At 37.9% G+C, this 25,362-nt stretch overlaps 1 protein-coding gene across 2 annotated transcripts in view; it reads right to left on the bottom strand.

Moving 5' to 3' along the window:
• BANK1 (B cell scaffold protein with ankyrin repeats 1) overlaps positions 1 to 25,362 on the bottom strand; it is a 308,047-nt gene that overhangs the window by 20,948 nt on the left and 261,737 nt on the right. Inside the window, exons 9-12 of one of the 2 annotated variants that reach the window (XM_035030170.1) lie at positions 23,973 to 24,051; positions 19,576 to 19,890; positions 14,986 to 15,291; positions 1,734 to 1,799 (exon numbers count right to left, since the gene is read on the bottom strand). In XM_035030170.1, coding sequence (XP_034886061.1) covers positions 1,734 to 1,799; positions 14,986 to 15,291; positions 19,576 to 19,890; positions 23,973 to 24,051 — 766 coding nt within the window. The remainder of the gene's footprint in view (positions 1 to 1,733; positions 1,800 to 14,985; positions 15,292 to 19,575; positions 19,891 to 23,972; positions 24,052 to 25,362) is intronic. The other variant, XM_035030171.1, reaches the window with a different exon arrangement.

Genomic DNA, 25,362 nt, shown 5'->3' with positions numbered 1-25,362 from the left:
GGTTCTTATTTCCTTTCACTATTCTCCCCTCCCTTTTTTTTTCTGGTTACAGAAGGGACTATTTTTCTGTACATAAGGTGAAGAATAATTTGTCTCTAATAGACACTAGCAGCCTTTCCTTATGTTGCTCTCTGGGGGTAGCCAGAGGACAACTGGTAAGAGCTAGAATTCCAAGGACCTCTTCATTCCTCTTGCTATTTGTCACCTTCCTTCATCTCTGATGGGTTTCTTCACATTTCCTCCTCAATTTTAACAGAATTTAATTAAAACATGATAATTGAGTAATTTATTTAAAAATGCTTCAGGGAAATTTTCTCCTAAAGATCTCAAAGCATCCTCTCTCTTTGTTCTTTCCAAAACTCTGTGGGGTATGTGGGGGAGTCCTGATAGGAATAATCTCTACTTTGCTAATTCCTCAGGAACTGTTTGATTCTAATTGTAGAATGATCTCATATGGAGGCCTGCACTTCTTTCTTGAGAGAGGTAAAGGTACAGTGGAGGGATAATAACCTTAAAAAGATAAATCTTTTCCTTCAAATTATGAAATCACTAGAAATGGAAAGCTGTCAAATAGAGGTTTCTTTTCTTTTCTTTTTTTTTCTACATGTAAATTTGTAAGCAGTATATCTATGTGTTCAGGGCCAGAAATTCAGCTTCATCATGTGCTGCATTCAAGCATCATGTACTTAATTGGAAGAATGATCTAAGTACCATTTGAAGGGATGGATGAAGATCACTCGTTAAGGACATACCTTTGCTTGGAGGACAATCCATGACGCCTTACGAGCAGGTCCACTGAGGTGGAGTGAGAAGTGGGTGCAGTCAGTGCCCAGCCATCTCTACGATGGCACGAAGGACACTGGTGGGGGCGGGGGGCGGTGTTCAGTGGCTACTGGGAGATACCTCTTGGTTTTATTTTAATGTGTCTTTCAATAATTTCCTGGTAGCAATTTCAAGGCAATGCTATCTTGGACTGAAGTTATTTCCAAGGTGCGTTGAGATTATTGATTATCAGAGCCAGCCCCCTACATCCGTCACCTTTTACATTTTTCATTTTTGAACTTTAACCAAGCGCTTATTATCAGGGGGAACATCGTAGTAAATAACCTGCTAGAGTTTCTCTTTCCCACTGGAACCAGGCACGTCAGGGAAATCTTAGAGAGAGAGGACAATTTTGCTACTGTGTGTGCTGTCTCTGTAGCTACAGTTTTCAGCTTGTTTCTGCCTGACAAGTAAGTGTTCCAAAAACTGCTAGATTGAGGGTGGAGAGCAAAAGAATAGTGAGACAAGGGTCCAATCTTTGATTGGAGTTCAATGCAGAGTACAGAAATCCCATGCTGGTCCCCTTCTTTGAGAAATCAATCATCTGTTCCCCCGTCCCCAACCCACCCAACTTACACTCCAGAGGCTTCTCTCTAATGGTCTATGAAAGCATGGTCTCCATACAGGTTAGAGAAGTTGTATCACTTGACCTTCCTACAGCCCTGGTAACAACATCATCAACATCACCACAAACATTCTCACAAGGTTGTTTCTTGCCTTTATTAATTGAAATAATTTTCTTGTATTAATCTAATGACAAAATTATATTTGGGCAAGACACTAATTAAAGAGTAAGACTAATCAGGCACACAATTATTTACTTCTATCCTCAGAGACTTTACCCAATATTCATAGGACTTCTTTAAATCTTACTTAGAGATTATTGAATAAACTGAAGTTCATGTTACTACCTTGTCTCTTAAGACCATGGAACTTGTCACCATCAGATTGTCTTCCAGCTGTCTTTTGTTGAAACACTGTAAAAAAAAAAAAAAGCACATAATATTTACTAAACACAAGCATGAAAAAGAACAGACTGTGGAAGTCTCCAGGAAACTAGAATGTGATACCTCATTTTCCTTAGTAGCAATTCTTGAATTGTATTATTTTTGAGTAGGAGGATTATTAAATTTACAATTTTCTCATTTGCACAGCTTATCAGTCATTACAAAAAGCATTTTCTTTAGGCAGAAGAGTGTAATGCTGATGGAACACCTCATTAAACTATTTAAATCAAGATATGATTCCATTCTGATATCAGGTAAAGCTAAAAGGCGCATTTTGTTAAAAGTGATAAATTAAAATCACACGAAAAATTCCATTTGCACAGAAATTACTCATGCTGACTTTCTGGTGATAAGCAAGGGTAATGACGGTTTCTTCTTAAACAGATGAAAAGACTGCTGTATTTCACAGATGTAATAATAAAAAAGATACTTTATTCTTGCATCATCTAGCTAGACCTCAGACCTATTAAAGCAGCTTATTCGAATTACTTCATTATCTGAAAAGTGCTTTGTTCTCATTTATTATTTCTCGCACGAAATTCTGTGAGACAAATCAGCATTACTCACCCCATTTTGCTGATGAAAGATAAAATTGATTGTTTAATATTTATTGAGCACCCCACAAAGTTCCGTATAGCTTCTGGCATTTGTTAATGAAAAAGCTTATACCCTTTACAACTTGACTTTAGAAATTGAACATCCCAGAGTTCATGCTATTTATTTTTTATGGGTAGTCTGCATCACAGGGTTTGGAAACAGCTAGAGGCCTTGGAGATTGAGTCCAACCTCATATGTGTAAAGATGAGGGAGGTGGAAGTTTTAATAACTTATAAAAGGGCTGAGTAATTTCGCAATGATCCCAGCACTGTTGTTAGTAGAGACGTGATTTAGAGCCTCAAGCCTTTAACTTCGACCGATTGCTTGGTTCTCCACAGCACTGCTACCTCTTCTCTTCCATAACTATTTCTTTTGAAAGATAAAGAAGGAGATAGAGGGAGGGGATTCACAAGAACCCCTGAGCACTGCCAGCATGCCTGGGTCTCTTGATCCTCTTAGCAGCTCACCAGACTTTCCTGGGACAATGGAGCTGAGGCATGTGGGAGGGAGCGAGCAGTGCAGCTGGATGGTGCTTGACCACTCTGATGGGAAGATGCAGCCCAGCAGTTGTCTTATATTCTCTGTCTTTAGTTTTAATATTCTTTAGACCAATCTATTATCAAGGTCACACCTGTGTTTAATCTGGATGACATCTTTTTGAATTTAAAAAAATTGCCCCAAATCCTATCACATCAAAAATGATTTATTAAGCATATTTAGTTTGTCAAGACAAAGAGTAGTCTGCCCTACTGTCTTCTTTCAAACAGGAAAAGCAAATATATTTTCAAAGTATGATGTGTTTAAGAAGAGTTATATTCATGAAATAACATCATTTCTGTTTGAAAATCAATTTTCTGCTTCACGTTAGTATCTGGAAAACATGCTAAATATAACTTAATGGCAAGTTCTGGGCTTGTGGTTTGTATTTTTCCTTAAATAAAATATAATGATGGATATATGGTGTGTGAGTATATTTTAGGATATTAGAAAAATTTTTACAAGTGGTGCTTGATTTTTTTTTCATTGGCCAGTTCTAAAAAGTCTTGAAAATATGAAACAGTCTTGAAATTTTAATAACAGGGGGGGTCTTTGCGTGCTTTTTCTGTTTTGCCAATATTGTTAAGATGATAACTGAAAATGTCGAAGACAAAAAACGCTGTAGTCTGGCATCATTAATATGGAAAATAATCTGAATCCAAAGATAAATCTGGACAACAAATTCTCCAAATAAAGAGTACATCGATCGATCAGTTTTAATAATTCTGCTGCATTTTGAAGCTACAGAGTACTTGGTATTAGTTTTTCCAGATTTTTGCCATTAGTTTTTTAAAAATCATTTCACATCCTGTATGTGGTTCTGCTGACAACAAATGCCCAGGGTGCGTGAAATGCAGTAAATGCGACACAAGTCAACACTCTCTTTCGGTTTCTAGCCTTAGAATTATAAAGAGTGTTATTTATTTCTTGTTGAGATTTCACCAGGGTTTTCAGCTGGAAGAGCCTGGGATCTGAAGGAAGATTGGGAGGGAAGTTGGATGTCTGAGAAGGATGGTTATCAAAGTGCTGATAAGAGAACTTTTTAAAAGCAGGGTGTGCATCCTGTCACACCCCACAGTACAAAGGCCCTTTCTCCCTGGATAATCTCTCTTGAAATTCCCTCTTAACTCACCTCCAGCTGCACCCATTTCAACTGGTCCCTTCCTTCCACCTACACACAAGCCTCATTTCCTTACAAAGACGCAATTAGCACATTACCAAACACACTGTTTTCTTGATGCTATGGAAGTTAGGAGGTATTTTTGAATGTGAGGTAATCTTGGAAAAAGACCTATATTAACTTGTCTCCTGAAGAAAGTGCTAGTCCATCAAAATGATCACTGACTCAAACATGCATAACAAGCTAACTCTGTTAGCCTTAGGAAAAGGATAGGTAGATATAAAATTCCAGAATTCGTTAATCTTTCTTTTTTACGGTTAATATTAGCCGAAACATTTTAAATTTACCAGTAAAACCTTTGTTCTAAAAAGCTTTATACGCTTTCTAGTTACCATGCTCACTGACACAAACCTTTATAAGAGGTAAATGTAAAATCCATGATATCCTGAGAATTGAACATTGGGTTATGGGTCACTCAGCTTTATATATGAAACTACATACTTCTGTACAAGATTTGTGGTGAATAAAAAGAGAGTCTGTTTTAAACATACAGAAATCGGAAAAATAACAACCCACCTATATGCCAGAATGCTAACTAACTTGGCACCGGGGAAGGGGTATAGTTTTGTCTTAATGTTAACAACATATGTGACATGGGAAAATGGCTTTCCCCTCCTGGCACTTTATTTTCTTGCTGATAAAGGTGGAGCTCAGATGAGATGATCTCCGATGTCTCACTCAACTCTGACATTGCTACCAATTCTTATTTCCCAAATCACTCCAGGCCCAATAGTGTCTGGATAAATTCTTAAATATGAATTTAAATAGGGGGCTCTGTTTTGAGGAAGAGATTATTTGTACTGAGGGCCTAGACTAATAGAAAAACTAGAAAGTTAAACCACAGACCAAGGTTAATTTTTTAGAAAATATGGAGGTGATCCTGTCCCTATATGCTTGAATTCTTGCAGGATACTATTTTTTTTTAAATCACATTTTACTGCATCAGTGTTCAAAAAATGTCATTAAGGCAATTATGACATGCATCAACATTGATGACTCTGCCTCAGTGAAATCTTATTTTTCTCTTCCTACCTAAAATTGGAATTTGAGAAGAAAGGAAAATGAATACATTATTAGTAGTTGTCACCACCTTTAAACATTAAAAAAAGCCCATAGAGAAAGAAAAACAATTTTTGAAGTTCAAAATAATCTCAAACAATGCAAATGTCCCAAATACCATCCCCATTTATCTTAAATATTGGCGGAACAACTTCTATAAAATTTTCTCTAGAATAGAAATGACACTAAATGGAAAAAAATTAGCATAGTATTAAATATTCAAAACATTAAGCAAAGCAGAACTATCAGAAGAACAGAGGAGGAGGAGAAGGTGAAATATAATGAATTCACTGGTACTATTTGTCTTTCCAGGTTGCTTTTGCAAGAACATTCTTCATGTCAACTTCATTTATGGCCTATTTCAAGCAAAGGGACCCTACCGAAGCCACCCTCCTTAAAATATCTGACAAAAGTTATTTGGAATTTCTTTGTAAGTGGCTAAGGTAATGGAAAGTCTGTGCAATAGCCAAATGCATTCATAAAGATGTGGCTTATAAACAACAAACCCCTTGATGGTCCATGCCCATTAGAAGTGCAACATAAAATGTTTAGAACTATCACTGAAGATTATTCTCGAAACTAGAGATTTGATATAAAAAAGTGACGGATTTGTATTATGCTCTGGGTTCTCAGAATGATATTGTACACGTAGCAGCAGTGTGTTTATTATTTACTCAATAAGCTTTCATTACGTTGCTAACTGTGTAACCAACTGCAGTGTTAGGCAAAGGTAAATAAAACCCAGTCATAGTTTCCACAATGTCCTCCATTTTCATGTATTCATTTAAGCAAAGGTCAAATGTGTCCTTAGCGCCTACTGATGAGAGAGGATAGAGATGAGAAACAATCAGGGAAGGCAAAGGTAGTAATTTGACCCCTGAGGCCTTACTCTTCCTACCTTGTTCACCCCAATTTGCACCCTGTGAAAGGTAATCACCAAAAGGTGGAATGAGGCAAAGGCAAACAAACAACAAAAAACCCCACAAAACCCAAAACACTGTAAACAACCCCTTTGTCTAAGCAGCAAAAACAGGTTAAGAGAATATTCTAATCCTGTAAGTAGTCACACTGTCTAAACAAACCGAAGCTCAGAGGAGAGAGGTAGCTTCTTTGCAAATTGACCAAGACAGATTGAGCACTCCTACTGGCTTAAAACCACCATTGCATTCTGTTAGCGATAGTTACAGGTTATTAATTTGAACCAATTTATCAAACATAGGTCACCACATTTGAATAGGCACATTAGGGTTGGCATGGCCATAGACAGTGACATCAGCTACATCCTGTGAAGGCTGTCCAACTGAAGGTAGTTTACTGCCTGGGAGATATATGGAATCAGGAGTTACGATATTCTCTTCTTAAAGGAGAATACTTCTGAGATTGGTAGGGAAGGAAAGTTGGAAATCACATAACTACCGGAAGGAAAATGGCATAAACATTCTAATTCAACGGCCATATCAATTTTCTCCTAAGGAGAAAGCATGAATTTTCTTTCCAGTTTGTAATGGAAACTTTAAGTCTAATAGACATGTTCCCATAAAAATCTTCTCCCCAAACAGGAAATCTTATTATAATTTTTTTTTCTCTTTCTAAGGAACTTAATTTTTACTAGAGTAGAATACAAACTGTTTTTATTTGCATATTTTCTCCTTTGATGCAAATAAGAATATTTCTATTCTAGAAATATTTCTTATCCAGGAAGTTGAAACCTTCCAAAAGACAGAGAGCAGTTGGTTTGTGGAATTCTGTGTAATTAGAGCCTGAGGCCACTGCAACGAGTTTATTGGCAAAATCTCCAATCCACCACTGGGCAGGCAGGTCCTCCTTCCTCTTGTTACCAGGCAGGTAACGTGTATTGAACACCTATGGCTTGCATAGCACTGGACTAGGGGTTCGTCTCCTTCCATATGATTTCATTCAGGTTCATTGCCTGATTTTTCTTTTTGACCATTTGTATTCAATAATGATATAAGTGAAGACATTACTCTAGTAACATCCCTAGTAATTTTCCTTCTGTTTGAAAGAGAAGTGGTTTGGGTTGTTGAGAAGCCACTGTAATACTCTGGAAAGTATGATGAGTTCATCTTTTGGTTCATGCTTGGTGATTACCAAAAACAACCTCTCTGGCCTCTCTTTTTATCCCTCTATCAGGAAATATTGCTATCTTAAGAGGTAACCAATAGGGCCTGGTCACGCTCACTTTGAACAGGCATTAAATACTAATTCTGCTATTAAGACTCCAACTATAGAAATGCAGATTGAAGACTCAAAAAGGACAGGGCTGTCCCACTTGTTCTGTGTAGGGTTCATTATTGATAGTTCATAAATAACTTGGAAAAGTCATGCAAGATGAGATACTGGCATTTGAAACCCAAGTAAGAAGCCAAAGGCACACCAACTGAAAAGATCTAGCATGTCCTGTCTCACCTCTGGGTCTACAGAATACCCTCCATCATGGTGATTACCATTTTTGCATCCTACTCTGTTGTGCCAGCTACGGTACCTAGGTCATTTTAATTCCCATAAAAACTCTACGCAGGAGGTTTTATCCTTTTTTTTTTTTTTAAACAAATGAAGCAAGGCTATATCACTTGCACAAAGCCACACAACTTTTAAGTGGCTGAGTCATGATTCAAATTCAGTTTTATCCAGCTTTACAATCTTCATGAATTTCGTGCTGGTCCCTCTGAGGAGGGTCCTCTCAGTGTGCCAAGCCCGCAGAACATCTTGTTTTTCTCCAACTGCTACATATTTAGAGGAAAAAAGAGGTACACACTAAGAGTACTGCTGAAAGATAATGTGAATTTAGGAAATCTAATGTGAGAAAAAAGACAACTCATGTGGATAGCTATTTGATCCATCTATGATTTCATGTTCAAGTGACCATTCTCTGAAGTACTCTGTTCAGATGTTTACTTTGTCTTAACAATGGAAACAACCCATGTCATGGGTTCTCAACCTTGGCACTGTTGACAATTTGAAGCGGGTAATTCTTTGCGATGGGGCCTTTCCTGTGCCTTGTAGGAAGGATTAGTGGCATGCCTGGCCTCTACGAACTAGATGCCATTGGTACTGTCCTAGTGGTGATAACTGAAAATGTCCCTAAACGTCGCCAAATGTTGCCAGGGAGGCAAATCGCCACCAGTTAAGAACTACTATTCTAGGCCAATTAAACTTCTTACAAAAGAGATATTTAACAGACTCATAAGCATCAAAAGTTAAGGGGAAAAAGACCAGAAATTTACTCTGCTGCTGAATGAAAATTTAAGTGCTTGATGATATTTGCATTTATTGTCACATGTAATATAAATGTCAATCTGCACCACAGTTGATCACTCTTTCTCCCTTCACTAACATGAAGGAATTGAATTTCTGGAAGATGAGACTGGAAAAGTTCTTCATTATTATGCCAGCATTCTAACAGATGGTCAGCAAAGCCCTTCGTAGGTGTCATTCAATGTTGCTGTGATGTGTTGCTGTGAGGACAGAAAACCAATCAAAACCCCTGGGTCACACAGGCAGGCTGGATTCCCTCTGAAGGACGCTTCGAGCACAGGTCTAAACAACTGTTCCTTTGCCGAGCTATTCCAGCGCCCTATCAAAGAAAGGGGAGAGGTGGAGAATCACAGGGGGGATACAGGGACATTGGGCTTACAAATAGAATGATAAATATGTCCCTCTGTCCTGAGAGCATCTGGGATATACATACTGAGTCCGGAAGCTAAATGGCTTGGACAAGGTCACCCAGCCAGAGAGTAGGATCCAAGGCACTTGACCTAAGGCCTACTCTAATCCACTTGACCACATTTTTTCACAAACGAGGACAGAGACCATTCCGTTCTCTCACATATACAATGATACGGATTAATTTTCCTAAGAGATTCTACAAGGTCTTTTTTTTTTTTTCTGTTTGCATTTCAATTACATTGTATGTGATCAATTTCAAGTACAAATGAATTGCAAGTGGAAAAGTTCTGAGAGCAACTGAGTTGTACTTGACATTTTGGGGTCCCAGTAGCAGAGTAGCTCTCAAAAAGGTCATACACAACTTTGTTGCTCTGCAAAATGCCAAGGGCAACTCAGCAGCAATTGAAAATTGAAAGGGAAATTACATTCTACCCCAAACCAGTAATATAGACTCTGAAGAAGGCTCTTGGTTCTATTAATTATGTGAGGGGAAAATGGGAAATTGCCCATTGATGCTGAAGAATTTTCCCCAATAGGCAGTCATCTCTTGTCATGATTTATGCATATAGTTTTACTACCAATCTATGTACACTATGCGAAGTGTTCATTTTCTTTCCTTGATTAGTCTTAAATCAAGAATTCTGTCATTAAGGAGGACTATAAATTCATATTAATTCCTCCATACTCTTGAAACTTAATGAACCTGATCCTCTGCCATATTATAGGGAAAAAAAGGTGGAGAGAATGCAACATCTGAAAGCACACAGACTTCATAAACTTTTCATTTAAGAAAAATAAATTATTGGGCGCCTGGGTGGCTCAGTTGGTTAAGCGACTGCCTTCGGCTCAGGTCATGATCCTGGAGTCCCAGGATCGAGTCCCGCATCGGGCTCCCTGCTCGGCAGGGAGTCTGCTTCTCCCTCTGACCTTCCCCCCTCTCATGCTCTCTCTATCTCAGTCTCTCTCTCAAATAAATAAATAAAATCTTTAAAAAAAAAAAAAGAAAGAGGGCGCCTGGGTGGCTCAGTCGGTTAAGCGACTGCCTTCGGCTCAGGTCGTGATCCTGGAGTCCCGGGATCGAGTCCCGCATCAGGCTCCCTGCTTGGCGGGGAGTCTGCTTCTCCCTCTGACCCTCCCCCCTCTCATGTACTCGCTCTCTCTCATTCTCTCTCTCAAATAAATAAATAAAATCTTAAAAAAAAAAAAAGAAAGAAAAATAAATTATTCTTTTGTTGTTGTTCACCAAAATTAGGTTTAGTATGACAGGAGTGGAATAAAAAATCAGAAACATATCTCTTAATAAAAAACCATGGGTTTAGTTTTGCATTAAAAAGTTACATTTCTAGGGGTGATAGTCGAAATAGAGCCTCTATTATGTTATGCTGTGTGAAAGGGATTAGAATGCTTAGCTGTATGTCAGTATCCTGGAACTTTGTCCCATTTTGTATGACCTCTCCTTTTCACATTAGTTGTACTTCAAACGTAGGATGGTTTAACTGTCAAGACAAATACCGTATGATTTCACTCATATGTGGAATCTAAAAAATAAAATAAATGAATAAACAAACAAAAAGAATCAGACCTGTAAATACAGAGAACAAACTGATGGTTGCCAGAGGGGAGGGTGTGTGTTTTGGGGGGTAGGGGTGTAAAATGGGTGAAGGGGAGTGGGAGGTACAGGCTTCCATTTATGGAATGAATAAGTCATGGAGAGAAAAGGTACAGCATAGGGAATATGGTCCATGGTACTGTAATAGCGCTGTGTGGTGACAGATGGTAGCTACACTTGTGGTGAGCATAGCATATTGTATAAAAAAGCTGAATCACTGTGTTGTACACCTGAAACTAATGTGACATTGTGTGTCAACTATACTCAAATAAAAAAATTTAAAAAAACCCATAAGATGGTTTAAAACAAGAGAAATTTAGGAACTAGTAGATTGATATATTATTCTGACCATCCTCCAGAGTGTTAATAAGGTATCCTAATGAACCACATCAATGTGGCTTTTGTCACTTTTATCATCTTTTCATCTTCATATTCATTCAATTAATATTCCTCAAATATTCATAATTTCCACTATGAATTCAGCACCAAGTTTGGTACCAAAAGATACAATGACGGGCAAAACCAGAAAAGGTTGGTCTCTCCCTCCACCGATCTTATGGGTCTGAGGAGGAAATAAATATTAACAAATAATCCAGAAATAAATATATCAGTAAAGGAAATTTGTGGAGAGAACCAGACTGAGGTAGGTCCAAATCCTACATCTTCCTGTTCCTAATTTTATCACCATGGGCAAGACACTGAAACTTACTGAACATCATCAGTTTTGTCATCTGCAAAATGAGGCTATTAATGCCAACCATGTAAGATTGTTGCATGAATTAGAAATAAGCATAAAAGTTGTCTCACAATAATTGTTATAAGGAGTAGACTAAGACTATAAGGAGTAGACAAAGTAGACTTGTCCCTTTAGAGGACAGGATATCCCCCTCCTTCTTCTCCATCTCTAATAGCTTCCTTAGCCTCTGACGCCACCAGAATCCAGGAAGCACACATTTTTCCTGTAAAGTTAGTTTCTCAAAGTCATTGTCTGCCCAGAAACTGAGCAAAGACAAAGTAGAATTGCTATTAATTATAATCTATTGAGTGTATACCACATACCAAATATTGTGCTGGGTAATGGCTAATTTTATCTCACTTAAAGATTACAGCAATCCTTAAAGTAGATATTATTTTTATCCCAAACTTACAAGGAGGAAATGGAATCTCAGATATATGAAGTTATTTGCTTAAGTAATAGCAGCTGAATCTGAATACTTTCTGCAAAGCTGTAACGGGGAAACCCAGTTTTCCTCCTGTCTTCTTTTATGTGTGTCTCTTTCACTTTCACACCTCTACAGCACTCACGACACTTCACTTCAGTCACTTATGGTCACCAAATGTGCGGAGTTTTCCCCCCATCAGGAAATTCTATGACACCAGTTGAGTGTCTCACCGTTTAACTCAATTCTGACACTTAGTCAGGGCTTAGGGCTTAGTCCTACAGCGTTGCTTCCACTCTACGTCAGATGCCAATCACAAGTAGTAGATTCCTAGCTTATCCACAGCTTCCGTCTAATTTGGCTACAAATTGGAAATTCCCATGACTCCCTCTTCAGGTTCAATTAATTTGCTAGAATGGCTCACAAAACTCAGGAAAACACAATTGCCAGTGTATTAAATGACATGATAAAGGATACCGATGAACAGCTAGATGAAAAGATACATAGCACAAGGTCTGGGAGTTCCTAGGTGATAGATATGCAAATAAATATCCAGAGTACAATACTCAGGGTCCTGAGTGCAGGAGCTTCTATCCCCACTGAGTTGGGGTGTGTCAGCCTTCCTGTGTGGATTTGTTTGCCAACAGGGAATCTCTGGGAATCCCCTACTATTAGGATTTATGGAATCTTCCTCACATAGGCACTATTGATCAATAAGTACATGTTCAGCCCTTCTCCCTTCTCAAGAAAATGGGGGACTAGGGCTGAAGATTCTAAGCTTCTAATCATGGCTTGGTGTATTTCATGACCAGCCGTCATCCAGCCATTCAGGAGCCCATTCAGAGTTGCCTCATTAGAGCAAAAAACCCTCCTGTCATCCAGGAAATCACAAAGGTTTCAGGAGCTCTGTGCCAGGAACTAGAGGTGGACACCAACAGACATGTTTTCTATGATCTCGCAAAAGCCAACATGATTTTCCTATATCTCTCTGGTTTATTTGCCTAGTTTCCTTGCCAGTACTTTCTTGAATTTCTGAAATAGTAAGTTGGGATTCTGCATCTTGCTTTCTTCTTCCGTCTCCTATTCTACATCCTTCTCTTTGGGCTACATTAACATACGCTGGATGTGCCAACATTCCGCTACTACCTCTGTGCTCTGGCAAGAACCGGGGCAAATTAATGTTCTTTTAATTGAATGGATGGCTTTCTGGGAAATGATGGCAATTTTATTTAATAGAGCTGCCTGAGCTATGAAAAAGAGAAAAAAAAAAAAGAGGAAAGATGTGATGAAAGACTTTTATCCTGTGAAATGCAAAGAACATCAAGAAAGAATTAGCTGATGAGGCAATGTTTTCTTAATGTGGGAAGAGAATGATCAACAATCAATAGCACAAAAGGGAGAGGAAAGCAAGTAAATTCCAGTGAAAGAGGAAAGGAATAAATAATGGAAAGGAGAATAAATCACATTGTGTAATTGAATTAGAAAGATTTCTTATAAATGCTGAAGGGTGTCAAACTTGTGATAAGTAGGGGAGATAAATAGCTTTTAAAATTTCTTAAAGGGTGCCTGGGTGGCTCAGATGGTTAAGCGTCTGCCTTCTGCTCAGGTCATGATCCCAGGGTCCTGGGATCGAGCCCCGCATCAGACTCCCTGCTCAGTGGGGAGTCTGCTTCTCCCTCTCCCTCTGCCTGCCACTCCCCCTGCTTGTGCTCTCTCTCTCTGTCAAATAAATAAATAAATAAAATCCCCCCCAAAACAAATAGAGAACAAGAAAGAGCTCATGGAAAATAAGAATATGACAGCCCATAAAAGGATGAGAAGATAAAATGCAAAAAATAGAACACCGCAACATAGGAGTCTCTATTTGTGGTCCTGAGAACTCCCCAAGGACTGGGATACAGAGGACAAAGTACCACTTCAGAAATTTCTCGAATATAACTAAATTCTTGTGTTGAGCTGTTTCTCCTCTCTTTAAAAAATACTTATTGGGAGGCAGTATCCTTGTCTAAGAGCTAGTAACATCCTAGATGTCACTATGCTAGACAATCTAAGAATTTCTAATTACAGCTAATCCCTGCCTTAATAATCTAGATAATTGTTCCAGTTGAGATTTTATTTTAGCTGACACATTTATTAATTTGTTATTATTTTCTAATTTTTAATAGTTCCTTGAACATTATCAGCAGAACACTGTTGAGTAAATATATTGTACACTGGAAATTATATATATACTCGCTAAATTTTCTTATACAAATTTCTCAAAACATAATGCTTAAGCAATAGAATGGTTTCTTTTGAACATATTAAGCACAGATGAGTAAATGTGCTTCTTTTGGGCAGGTTCGTGGTATACATTTAAATGTTCTGTTTGAGTACTTGGTTTAAATTGTTTGAATGTATAATTGATTGCTTCTCAGTTTAGTTATCCCCCAAACATTTTGCTCAAAAAATCTCTAAAAAAGTGTCACATTGTACTCTGGATATTTATTTGCATATCTATCACCTAGGAATTCCTCAAGGATGAAGAAATTGTTTTAGCCCATTTTCTCAGTCCCTAGGATGGTATTTTAGCCCCAAAATGCATGCAATGCACTGATAAATAAAAGTCCATCTCTCAGACACAATGGACTTGTGGACTACATCAAACCAAACAGAGTATACAAGAATGCCAGGAAATAATAGTAGTGTAAATGTACTCTGCTGGGGCTATAGATATAAAAAAAGCTCCGGGATCTGTTAGTTTTTTTATTCAGATTCAACTGAGTAGAAAATGAGAAAGAAGAATTGAAGTGTAAAATGAAGTAGAAATTCTATGACAGATGAAGTGAATCTTAATTGGTGGGGTGAAGTACAATTATCAGAGTAATTGTGGTTGTATATCTGAGATTCTAGTTTTCACAACTTTTTAGGTTTTTAAAGTTATTTTACATGGAATTAGGAGCAAAAAGTAAAGTTGGGGCAAAAGTAAAGTATTTACCTCTTATCTTGTGTTGCAAATTATTCATAAGAGTTGAGCTTCCCTCTTAGAGAATTATAGAAAAAGTTTCAAATAGAATTTCTCCACACAAGCTGTGGTTTCATGTTCTTGGATAATTTGTCAAAATTATCCTTCTTTAATGAAGAATTAGAAACAAGAACCCTACCCATTGTTCTTGTTTTCTTTATTCATTATGTTTCTAAATGGGTCCTAAATGACCCTAAAAATGGGTCAATAGAACTCACCTATGACTTGGATTTTTCATCTTTGGGGTTTTTGACCCCACTAAAAAGAGGACAATTCCACCCCCAAAACACTCGCACACACACACACACAACAAAAAGCATTACCTTGAGCTATGTAAGGTGTGGTTTCCTCTTTTGGAGGGATATTTGTGGGTCGAGGTGTAGGGGCAGGAGGTCTGTTTATAATAAAAGAGCGACTCCCCAATTTTTTCTTTGTACTCATATTGGCCAGTATCACGTCATAGTCACTGTCTTCAGTCTCAACAAACGTGTACGGGTCTTCCTCCTTCTCCTGCTCCTTTTCATCTTCTTTCTTTTCTTCTTCTTTGGGTTCACCTCCTGTTTCTTGTCTTGCTCCGAGATCACACCAATTTTGACTTCTTTCCGTCTGGCCTTCCACCATTTTCCCTGCTTATGAAATATTTAGATGGTGGTTACTCTTCTATTTTATGCAATATTGTTGATGTCCATCTGTCACTTCCTTGAAACTCTCCCCAAATAATTTATATATACTCTCATAAATTTCAAAAAGAAAAGTACACTATATAATTTGCTAACATATTCTCCTGCAGTTTGTAATTGTTAACTTTGTTTAAAGAAAAAGTTTGGGGGCACCTGGGTGGCTCAGATGGCTAAGCGTCTGCCTTCAGTTCCGGTCATGGTCCCGGGGTCCTGGGATCGAGCCCCACATCGGGCTCCCTGCTGAGCGGGGAGCCTGCTTCTCCCTCTCCCTCTGCCTGTCGCTCCCCCTGCTTGTACTCTCTCTCTGTCAAATAAAAAATAAAAAATCTTAAAAAAAACCAATAACGGTTTGTTTGGGCTCCTGGCTGACTTAGCCAGTAGAGCATGCAACTCTTCATCTCAGGGCTGTAAATTTGAGCCCCACTTTGGGGTAGAGTTTACTTAAAAATATAATCTTAAAGAAAAACAAAGGTTTGTTTAAAACATGGACTTCTCTGAAAACATATAAATAGGCATATAAGTATTTTCCAGATAATTTATAAGGGATTTAATATCAGAAAATCGAGTGATAAAACTAAGCCTCAAATCCCAAACGCTTTGGAAAACTTGTTTTTCAAGCAGAATATGCTAAGATTTTTTTTTTTTTTCACTTGAAGTTATTTCACCTTTCATTGGGCTTGCACTGGGTGTTTTTCTTAACATTCAATTTATCTGAAAATGACAGGGGGACTAGCCAAACATGCCATCACTTGGTTTCTTACAGGAAGTCTCACTGTGGCTTAACAAACTGAGGTTCCAAAATGCAACTCTTGATGTCTGTAAGACAGCATGAACTTCATTCTTAAAGAACACTGAAAGTAGGATTTGTGAGAAGGTGGCATGGATAATCAATGACTTGAAGATTAATTCATATGAAAAGAGTAATCTTTCATGGTTTTAATAGCCAGTAAAATCTTTACATATTTTTTAAAGAATGTATTAAAATATTTTATAGCAGTTATTTAGAAGACAAAGGTATCGCATACTTTGGTTAATGAATAAGTTGGAAAACATTTTGATGGCTCCCTGCCACACCAATGAGAATTTTATTAAAAATTAGACTTTTGGGGCACCTGAGTGGCAGAGTCAGTTAAGCGTCTGACTCTTGTTTTTGGCTCAGGTCGTGATCTCAGGGTCTTGGGATCGAGCCCCCTGTCAGGCTCCTCACTCAGCATGGAGTCTGCTTGAGACCCTCTTTCCGTCTCCTTCTGCCCCTCCCCACCCGTTCTCTCTTTCTCTAAAATAAATAAATAAAATCTTTAAAAAATTAGACTTTTGACCGATGTTTTGCTTAAAGCATTAATGAAAACAATAAAATGGAAAGAATTTCAGTTACTGACTGAAAAATCATTACTTTTGTGGGTTGTTCTGAGAGATTCACACACGTGACTGAAGGGAGAACTATTCCGCTTCCTCTTTGGTGACAATCTGACCAAAACAATTTAGGTTATTTATGGATATTTTAGTGGAAAAATGTAGAAGCTAAGGAGAAAGACAAGTTGTAGAGCAGAATAAAATATATATTATCTTAAGTAGTTCAGCCATTGTTCTGGGTAGGCTCATGAGGACTCCCCCAAAGGAGTCTTAAATCTGATTGTTTCAGTTAGTTTAAGCCAAGAAGTACTAATGACTACATGCCTAGCACTAACTTCCAAATCAGCATGACTTGCCTTTCTCCCTATGAATAATATGGTACTGAGATTTTTGACTTCATGACTTCTGTTTCACTGACAGCATAACAGGTGAAACCAGATTAAGTGTGTGGGAAACATTTTTACAGTGTTTCATTTTTAGCGGAATGTGTCAACTATCTTACTTTTATCAACCCATTTCCTGAGCTGCTAACTCCCTTTGTTTCTCCACCCACCTTCCTTCCCAACTCTTTCTAAAGTTGGGCTTGCACCAGAAATAACACATTTTACTTTTTTACTTCTCAATGTATCAGATTCCACTTTTCATGTCAGAGTGGGGCTTGAGCATTCTTAATTTAAACTGTACATTAGTAAATAAAGTTGAAAATAAATCACTCCTATCATTCTAATTTTTGAAAAAAAAATTAGAGGAAGAGTGTGTAACAAAGAGAAGACTCTTCAAAGCCGAGGAAGCCGGTTTATAGAAGTATTTGATACATTCTAATTACAGGCTCTGTGGTCTTGGGTCTGAGTCAAAGAGGGATCATAGTGATTGTTGCCTTGCATGTGTGTTGTGAAGATAAAAAGGGACAATGTGTTCTTTATAAACCAAAAAGTGTTCTATAGTGTTTTGTATTCTTGTTTTCTCCAGTGAATATGCCCATAAATCCATTATGGGGAATCTAATGCTCAGGATACGAGGAGGGGGCCTCACTTTTTTGATAATTTGAGGGCATATGAAACTAGTCTTAGAAGACAGTTCTGAAGGTATCACTAGCTAAATTCAAAGAACCCATACCAAATCTCCGGCAAAAAAAAAAAAAAAAAAAAAAGAAGTGGTAGCTTCTAGTCTTACTTTTTACTAAGACATTAATCAAAGAATTTTAAGAAAAAATGTTGACATTTTATTTTCCATTTACAATATTTCCTATATTAGCCCTATGAAAGATGAGATCAAAAGTAACACTGCATAGAAAGTGTAAAAGTACAGTTTTAAAATAAAAAGTGGGGATTTTTTTGTTTTATCTTGCTTTTTCTATTTGGTACTTTTCAGAAGATATATTAGCCAATGTATACTTCTGGTTTTAGATATCTGGTGAATAGTCTCTATAGAGTAGTTTCAGACCTCCTAACCAATATACTATGCATAAAAATTTACATTTGGGAAAATATTATTTATTATCAGTCCTTTTAAGAGATTTAGCCTGATAAAAGACAACTTTGCCTTCTTAACAATGTATTTTAATAGTTATATGAAATTATTCACATCTGTAGAAAGTGAGAAAATATACCAGAATTTTATTGTCAGTGTACTGCTTATCTATGTCTCTCTTCCCACCCCCAGTATTGATACACTTACTTCACTGATCTATCGCAATGGTCTATAAGAGCTTGGCTCATAGTAGGTAATCAATAAATATTTGTTGAATGAGTGAAAGAATCAGAGGCATGACCATGAGGTTTTCCATACTTTCCATTAAGGAGGACTCTTCATCTCTAAATACAGTGTATAACCTTAGTAAAGGTTTATGTTCATCAACTTGAACCTTTATAGAGACAGGCCCTTCAATGATGCAAATGCTAAATTTCATGGCTTCAAAATCCACCTTTTTTAAAGAGTGTTTATATATATTTTGTAGCCCCCTAGGGCTCAACAGCTAAGAAGTATAATGACAAACAGAGTTTTAATAACAGATATTTCTTTCATCTTTCTTATTAAAACTTCATTGTAAGAACACTTTTTGAATGTGGAAAGTAGATATAAAATAGTGATCAATAAAGTGGGTGATAATTAGTGACTGTAGAGTGAACCTGGAGCTGGAAGTCTGTTAGGCTGTTGAACACTCCAGCCAGATAAGTCCAATACGGAAGCTCATCTTGATGGGACCTGCACCAGCCCCTTCCCCCACGCCCCCTCCCCCCCATTACACAGGTCATTCTTGCATTTGGGAAGAAATGTAATCAGAGCCCTTTAACTGTTCTTCCACTTTAGCAATATATTGAGTGTTCTTAGACTTCGGTCTCAATGCAGTGTGTGATAAACTCTTTACCACTTGCTTCCCCTGCAGCTACCAGTGGAGTGAAAGTACCCAAGGTCATTTTCAAATCTGTAAAACATTAGCCTTTTCCTTTTGCCAGACAACTAAGAGTACTTTTTAAAAGGAAAGTTGTCATTTACTTTCCCACATGATTCTTGAGGTTCATTTTATGTGAAGGACTACAGACTCCTCCAAGTTTTATTGCTTTACTTATTTAAAGCTTTATAATGAGACTGTTCTAGAAGAAAGGGAGGGAGGGGAGGAGGAAGGGAAGGAGGGAGGAAAGAGGGTGAAGAGAGGGAGAGAAAAGGAAAGAAAGGAAGAGAGAGAGGGAGGGAGGGAAAGAGGCTGTGGGTGAATCAGTGGCAGGTATCTCTTGCTTGATTTCTGAGGCCTTAGTTAAGGAAGAGCAGGAAAGCTGCTCTTGGTTTTAAAAGCTGATCTTCCCTGTAACAAATCTGCCACTGTACTATATGCTATGGAAGCCTGTCAAACTTCTGTTGTTGTTTTAACCTTAAACTTACCCTGTAATGTGCAGTGCGGTGTTTCCAGTTGGGAGGCAGCAGCTACAGGTCGTGGCGGGGGGAGAGGGGGTCTGCAGCTCACGAGTTGCTCTGGTGAATTATGTTCTGGATTGTCTCCAGGAATGAACACATACAAGTCATCATCATACTCGGTCACAGAACTCCCACCTCCAACCTCTGCGAGGCTCTGCTCGGCCTCTGTGCCCAATGCATTCTCTTTTTCTTCCTTTGCCAGTTCCTCGGCCTCAGCTCCTTCCGAACGCCGCCTGTATGAAGTCCGACCGCTTGCGCGATGAACTGCTGGGTTCTGTGTGGCTGTTCATGAAGATGGTAGATTTCATTTAAACACACCATCTGGAGGCATTTCATATTTTCTAATTTCATACAGAAGTGGTAGTACTGCTAATAAAGCTTTTATGAGCTGATATGGTAGAAAGATGACAAGCGCATAATTTTAGTGAATAGTCATTCTTGGACTTTTAAAATATTTACCAAATGAACAGTTAAAGCTTCATCATATCTTGCTACCTCACTATACGACACACTCATGCATACAATAACATTCTGGTTCTCTAGAGTTATTGTTTGAGCAGAGTTATATATATGTTTGTATTACTGCACTTTTATTAGAAAACAGTATAAGCGGGCGCCTGGGTGGCTCAGTTGGTTAAGCGACTGCCTTCAGCTCAGATCATGATCCCAGGGTCCTGGGATCGAGCCCCACATCGGGCTCCCTGCTCTGCGGGGAGCCTGCTTCTCCCTCTCCCACTCCCCCTGCTTGTGTTCCCTCTCTCGCTGTGTCTCTCTCTGTCAAATAAATAAATAAAATCTTAAAAAAAAAAGAAAAAAAGAAAAGAAAAAGGTATAACTGACCTAATCAGTAAAAAGTAAGTTGTGGAAAAGGTAAATACAAGGAAAAAAATAAACCTTAACTTGCTTGTAAATAAGGCAATGGTTATCATTATTATCATAATAATGTGATCTTATTAATTATACTTTAATATATAATTATCACCCGATTATACCTTAATGCTTGAAAATATGTTAATATTTTTTGGTGGAGAAGGCATCCAAATCACCAATAGTAGGTAAATCTTTCTAAGACTCAGTTCTGTCACCTATAAAATATATTCTATGCTGAAGCTTAACCAAATAATCCAAATTCCCTCCATCTTAAGAATCATGATTACATCATTTGTTTTTATAGTATACACAACAGATACCCTCTAACCACTCGGGAAGAATTGAAAAAAGATATTATAATGCAATAACTTTAAATCTTAAAATTTTTTGTTTAAATTTTCTTTATAAAAATTCTGCTTCAAATAAAGGATTCACAAAATTTTAAAACAAACTTGGAATCTCTAAATTGGAGGGACTACGTGAATTGTTGTTGTCAGTGCAATAAACAAGCAGAAGATGGTTGTTTTAGAGTGTTGCTAAACCGAGATTTGGCTAAAGAAGCCAATTGGCAGAGTAGGGAGAAAAAGGACCTTTTGTTTTTTAAACAACGCACAGTTACTTTGTAGAAACTTTTCAGTTATGGGAGAAAATTAGTGATGAGGAAAAATCGTGCCATGATGGTACTCATATTTCTACATGGAATTTTATTTTTTATTGTTCTTTCCTTTCATGTGAGAAAGATGTAATTTCAGTACTAGAGCTGCAGACCAAGATTCTTTAATTAACAGCCTAAGCAGAGCAGCCAACAGAAGGAGATCTCTTGCACAAATCTCATTCATCTTTCTTCCTCTAACTCCAAGCACTGAGCCTGAAATAAAGTAGTCTCTAGAAATGTTGATGGAGTCATTGATGTAGTCACTGAAAAGGAATTATGGCTCAGGCTAGCAAAGGAACTTCACTATTTCTGTCTGGGCAAATCGATCATCAACTTAGAATTACACTCATGCTATAGGAAATTACTTGTAGCTGCTTTATGTTTATGTATTCAGTGTTTACGTTTTGTGTATGCACTTTCTAAGCCACAGAGTCTCCTTGGTCCTTGTCAAAAATGTCCAAACCTGGAATCCAGCCCTGGAGAGTTAGATGTAGTGGTCAGTGAGTTTTAGCAAGCTTCATAGAGATGGCGATACCAATGGAAATCTGCCAACTAAGGTGTGCTGTGCTTCATCCCCTATCTCAATAAGGAGCCTGAGGCCTGAGTCCAGTCACACAGAATTTCAAACACAAGACAATTCCAGGTCCTAATGATCTGTGGATGGGGCGCCTGGGTGGCTCAGTTGGTTACGCGACTGCCTTCGGCTCAGGTCATGATCCTGGAGTCCCAGGATCGAGTCCCGCATCGGGCTCCCTGCTCGGCAGGGAGTCTGCTTCTCCCTCTGACCCTCCTCCCTCTCATGCTCTCTGTCTCTCATTCTCTCTCTCTCAAATAAATAAATAAAATCTTTAAAAAAAAATGATCTGTAGAAATGAGGTTGCTCTCTATAAATAATGGAAATAACATTTTTCTCTTTATAGGCAGTTCTTCTGAGGATTAAATCATAATAAATAAATGGTCACTATCAGTTTTATTATTACTAAAAACAAAAATAAAATGTGCAACTTTAAAAATCAGTGCATTAATTCATTAATATTTAGCATTATTTTGTATTATGCCATAACTTTTTAAGGTGTTTACTGATTTGCCAAATTATGCTAGATAGACATTGTATTTAATTGTATTTGATTTGCAGGTCAATTTGCCTACCACTTGAGAAACCAGTGGTCAATAATGGTTAGCTGAATTTCAGCTGTGCAGTGTTAAAAGGCAATGCCCTGCGGGCAGAGAATGCTTGCTATGTGAGATGTCACCATGCGGTGAACAAACAAGAGAGTGGTCAGAGATGGGACCGAGAAGGTTATCTAGGGCTTTTTAGATGATGAGGAGGATAAGTATGATGGGAAAGTATTGGGAAATTTGGAACAGAAAAATGACTAACTCCTTCAGGAGCATAGAGTATTAGGGCTGGCAAATGTGGAAGCTGCTTACGCCAGGTTTCTTTTTTTTCTTTTTCTTTTTTTTTTTTTTTAAAGATTTTATTTTTTATTTTTTTGACAGAGAGAGACATAGCGAGAGCAGGAACACAAGCAGGGGGAGTGGGAGAGGGAGAAGCAGGCTTCCCGCGGAGCAGGGAGCCCGATGGGGGACTCGATCCCAGGACCCTGGGATCATGACCTGAGCCGAAGGCAGACGCTTAACGACTGAGCCACCCAGGCGCCCTTACGCCAGGTTTCTTAATAGTAGTACTGCTGACATTTTGGACCGGATAATCCTGTGTCATGTGGGGTATGTCCTGTGCATCGTAAGATATTTAGCAGAATTTCTGGTGTTCACCCACTGAATGCTAGTTGTAAACCTCCCTTCTCAAGTCATGATAATAAAAAAGCTTCTGTTCATTGACAAGGATCCTCTGTTGTGAGTGGGAAATAGTCCCTCGCTGAGAACCACTGTGCTGTTGAAATAATCCAGGGAAAGCTGACGGCAGGATGGATTAGGATAAATCATGGAAGAGGGAGGAACAGCTGAATGCTGGCTATGCTGTGAAGGTAGAGTCAACAGTCCTGTCTGACTGTATTGGATACGGGGTGAGAGAGGAAGTAAAAAAGCCAACGGAGACTCCCAGGTTTTTGGATGGAATTAAACAAGGAAAGAATCTTCGCTTACTGAGACGACGGCAAAGTCAGCAGGTGGTGTAGGCTTGAAAGGGTCAGGCATTAGGGTTTTTGGATTTGGAAATGCTGAGTGGGAGGTGCCTATCAAGCATGTTGGTGAAGATGCTGAGCAAGCTATTGTATATCAGGGGAATCTGGAATAATGGGTAGAAGACTGAATTAGTCTTCAGACATTAGAATATAGAATTACATCCTATTATAGCCAGTAAGGACCTTAGAGAGAGTTGTAGTCCAAGCTTCTCATTGCCTAGCAGAGAAAACTAAGGTCTGAAAAGAATGTGACTTTGTTTTTTAAAAAAATGAAAAAACAGAGTTGTCAAATGGAATATTTGCATCAACCTGACTTGTGTATTCTCTCTGGGTACGAAAGACTAACAACCGAAGAGAGAAAGAACACAAGCAGGGGGAGTGGGAGAGGGAGAAGCAGGCTTCCCGTTGAGCAGGGAGCCCAATGTGGGGCTCGATCCCAGGACCCTGGGATCATGACCTGAGCTGAAGGCAGACGCTTAATGACTGAGCCACCCAGGCGCCCCTTAATAGAAGTATTTAAACTAGCAAGATAATGTAGTAACATTTCTACCATATTATAAATTAAAAGTCATTCAGTTAATTAAATGCCTTTCCATGCTCTCCTATGCTCTCTTCAGTCTTATTCTACCAGTTATATGTACCTTAATACAGATGCTACATATATACATATATTCATAACATCCAGGAACACTTACTGGGAGAATATGTAAGTAGTGAGGTAATATCATCTTCATAGTCATTTTCTTGCTCATCATTTCTGCTAACTTCTGGGATCTGAAAAAAAATGAATGTAATTTTTAACAATATCCATTAATTTTAATACATCTGCATCTACATACACCAAATGGAACTTAATACCTGTGGAAATAATTGTTTTAGTTTTTATTTAAATACTTTGATTATACTATGTATCTTGGATATTATATTTGTGCCATCTACAAGTGTTCAATGACACAAAGTATTAAAAGTATAACTGTGGCAGTAGAATGTTTATAATAGACAAAAAATTAATTTAAAAATGAAACTTAGAGCAACTACTTTAAGATTCAAAACAATAGTCATGAAATTTAGGTGCAATAAGTAAGTCTTAAATAAAATTGAACAGGACTATTGCTCTTAAAAACCATGAGCTTTCAGGGGCACCTGGGTGGCTCAGTCAGTTAAGTATCTGCCTTGGGCTCAGGTCATGATCCCAGGGTCCTGGGATCGAGTCCTACATCAGGTTCCCTGCTCAGTGGGGAGTCTGTTTCTCCCTCTGCCCTGCTCATGTTCTCTCTCTCAAATAAATAAATAAAATCTTAAAAAAAACAAACAAAACCAAAAACAAAGCATGAGCTTTCCTTCATTTTAACATTTCTGTATCTTTAATCTGTTCAAAAGACATTCTTAATCACATCAAGTATTATAATACAGTGAGACAGTGGAATTGTAAAATGGTTTATTTTCCATCTTTAAAAAGAAAAAAGAAACAGAGTAATGGGATTTATGTTTGTTTTTCTGAAGTCAGTTTCACTACACTTAGAAGGGAGAATTACTGAAAAAAGACAGAAATCTGTTATCTCTGAATTGCTAGTCTTTGTTTATAATCTCTGAAGGAGACATAGGGTCTACAGTAGTGGAACATATTTGTGCTCCTAGAGTAAGGAAAGTAATACCAGTGACAACTGTGAGAAAGCATCTAGAGAAAGAGATGGAGGTTCGTTGCATTAACATAGGTCACATTTTGTTACCACAAACTGTAAGTGATTATTCAAATGATTTATGCTTTTGTTTTTATTAAAGCTGAAATGATGAGTCCATTTGCTCTGCATTGGGATGTCCCTTTAAAAATTAGAATCATCCATATTGAAGCATTATTACATTTATAATAGCTTTGGTATGCAAAAGTATTTGACCTGCATATTGATTTCATCAATTTGGTTGGTCACTCACTTTGGCCAATGGGACCCCAGTGGAATTTATTCTTTCTTTCTTTCTTTCTTTTTCTTTCATTCTTTTTTTCTTTCTTTCTTTCTTTCATTCTTTTTTTCTTTCTTTCTCTTTCTTTCTTTCTTTCTTTCTTTCTTTCTTTCTTTCTTTCTTTCT

The sequence above is a fragment of the Mirounga leonina genome, unplaced genomic scaffold, assembly GCF_011800145.1.
Source record: "Mirounga leonina isolate KUSES-001 unplaced genomic scaffold, KU_Mleo_1.0 Mir_357, whole genome shotgun sequence".
NCBI lineage: Eukaryota > Metazoa > Chordata > Mammalia > Carnivora > Phocidae > Mirounga > Mirounga leonina.
The sequence above is the reverse complement of the archived record's forward strand: the minus strand, read 5'-3'. Positions and strand labels throughout refer to the sequence as shown.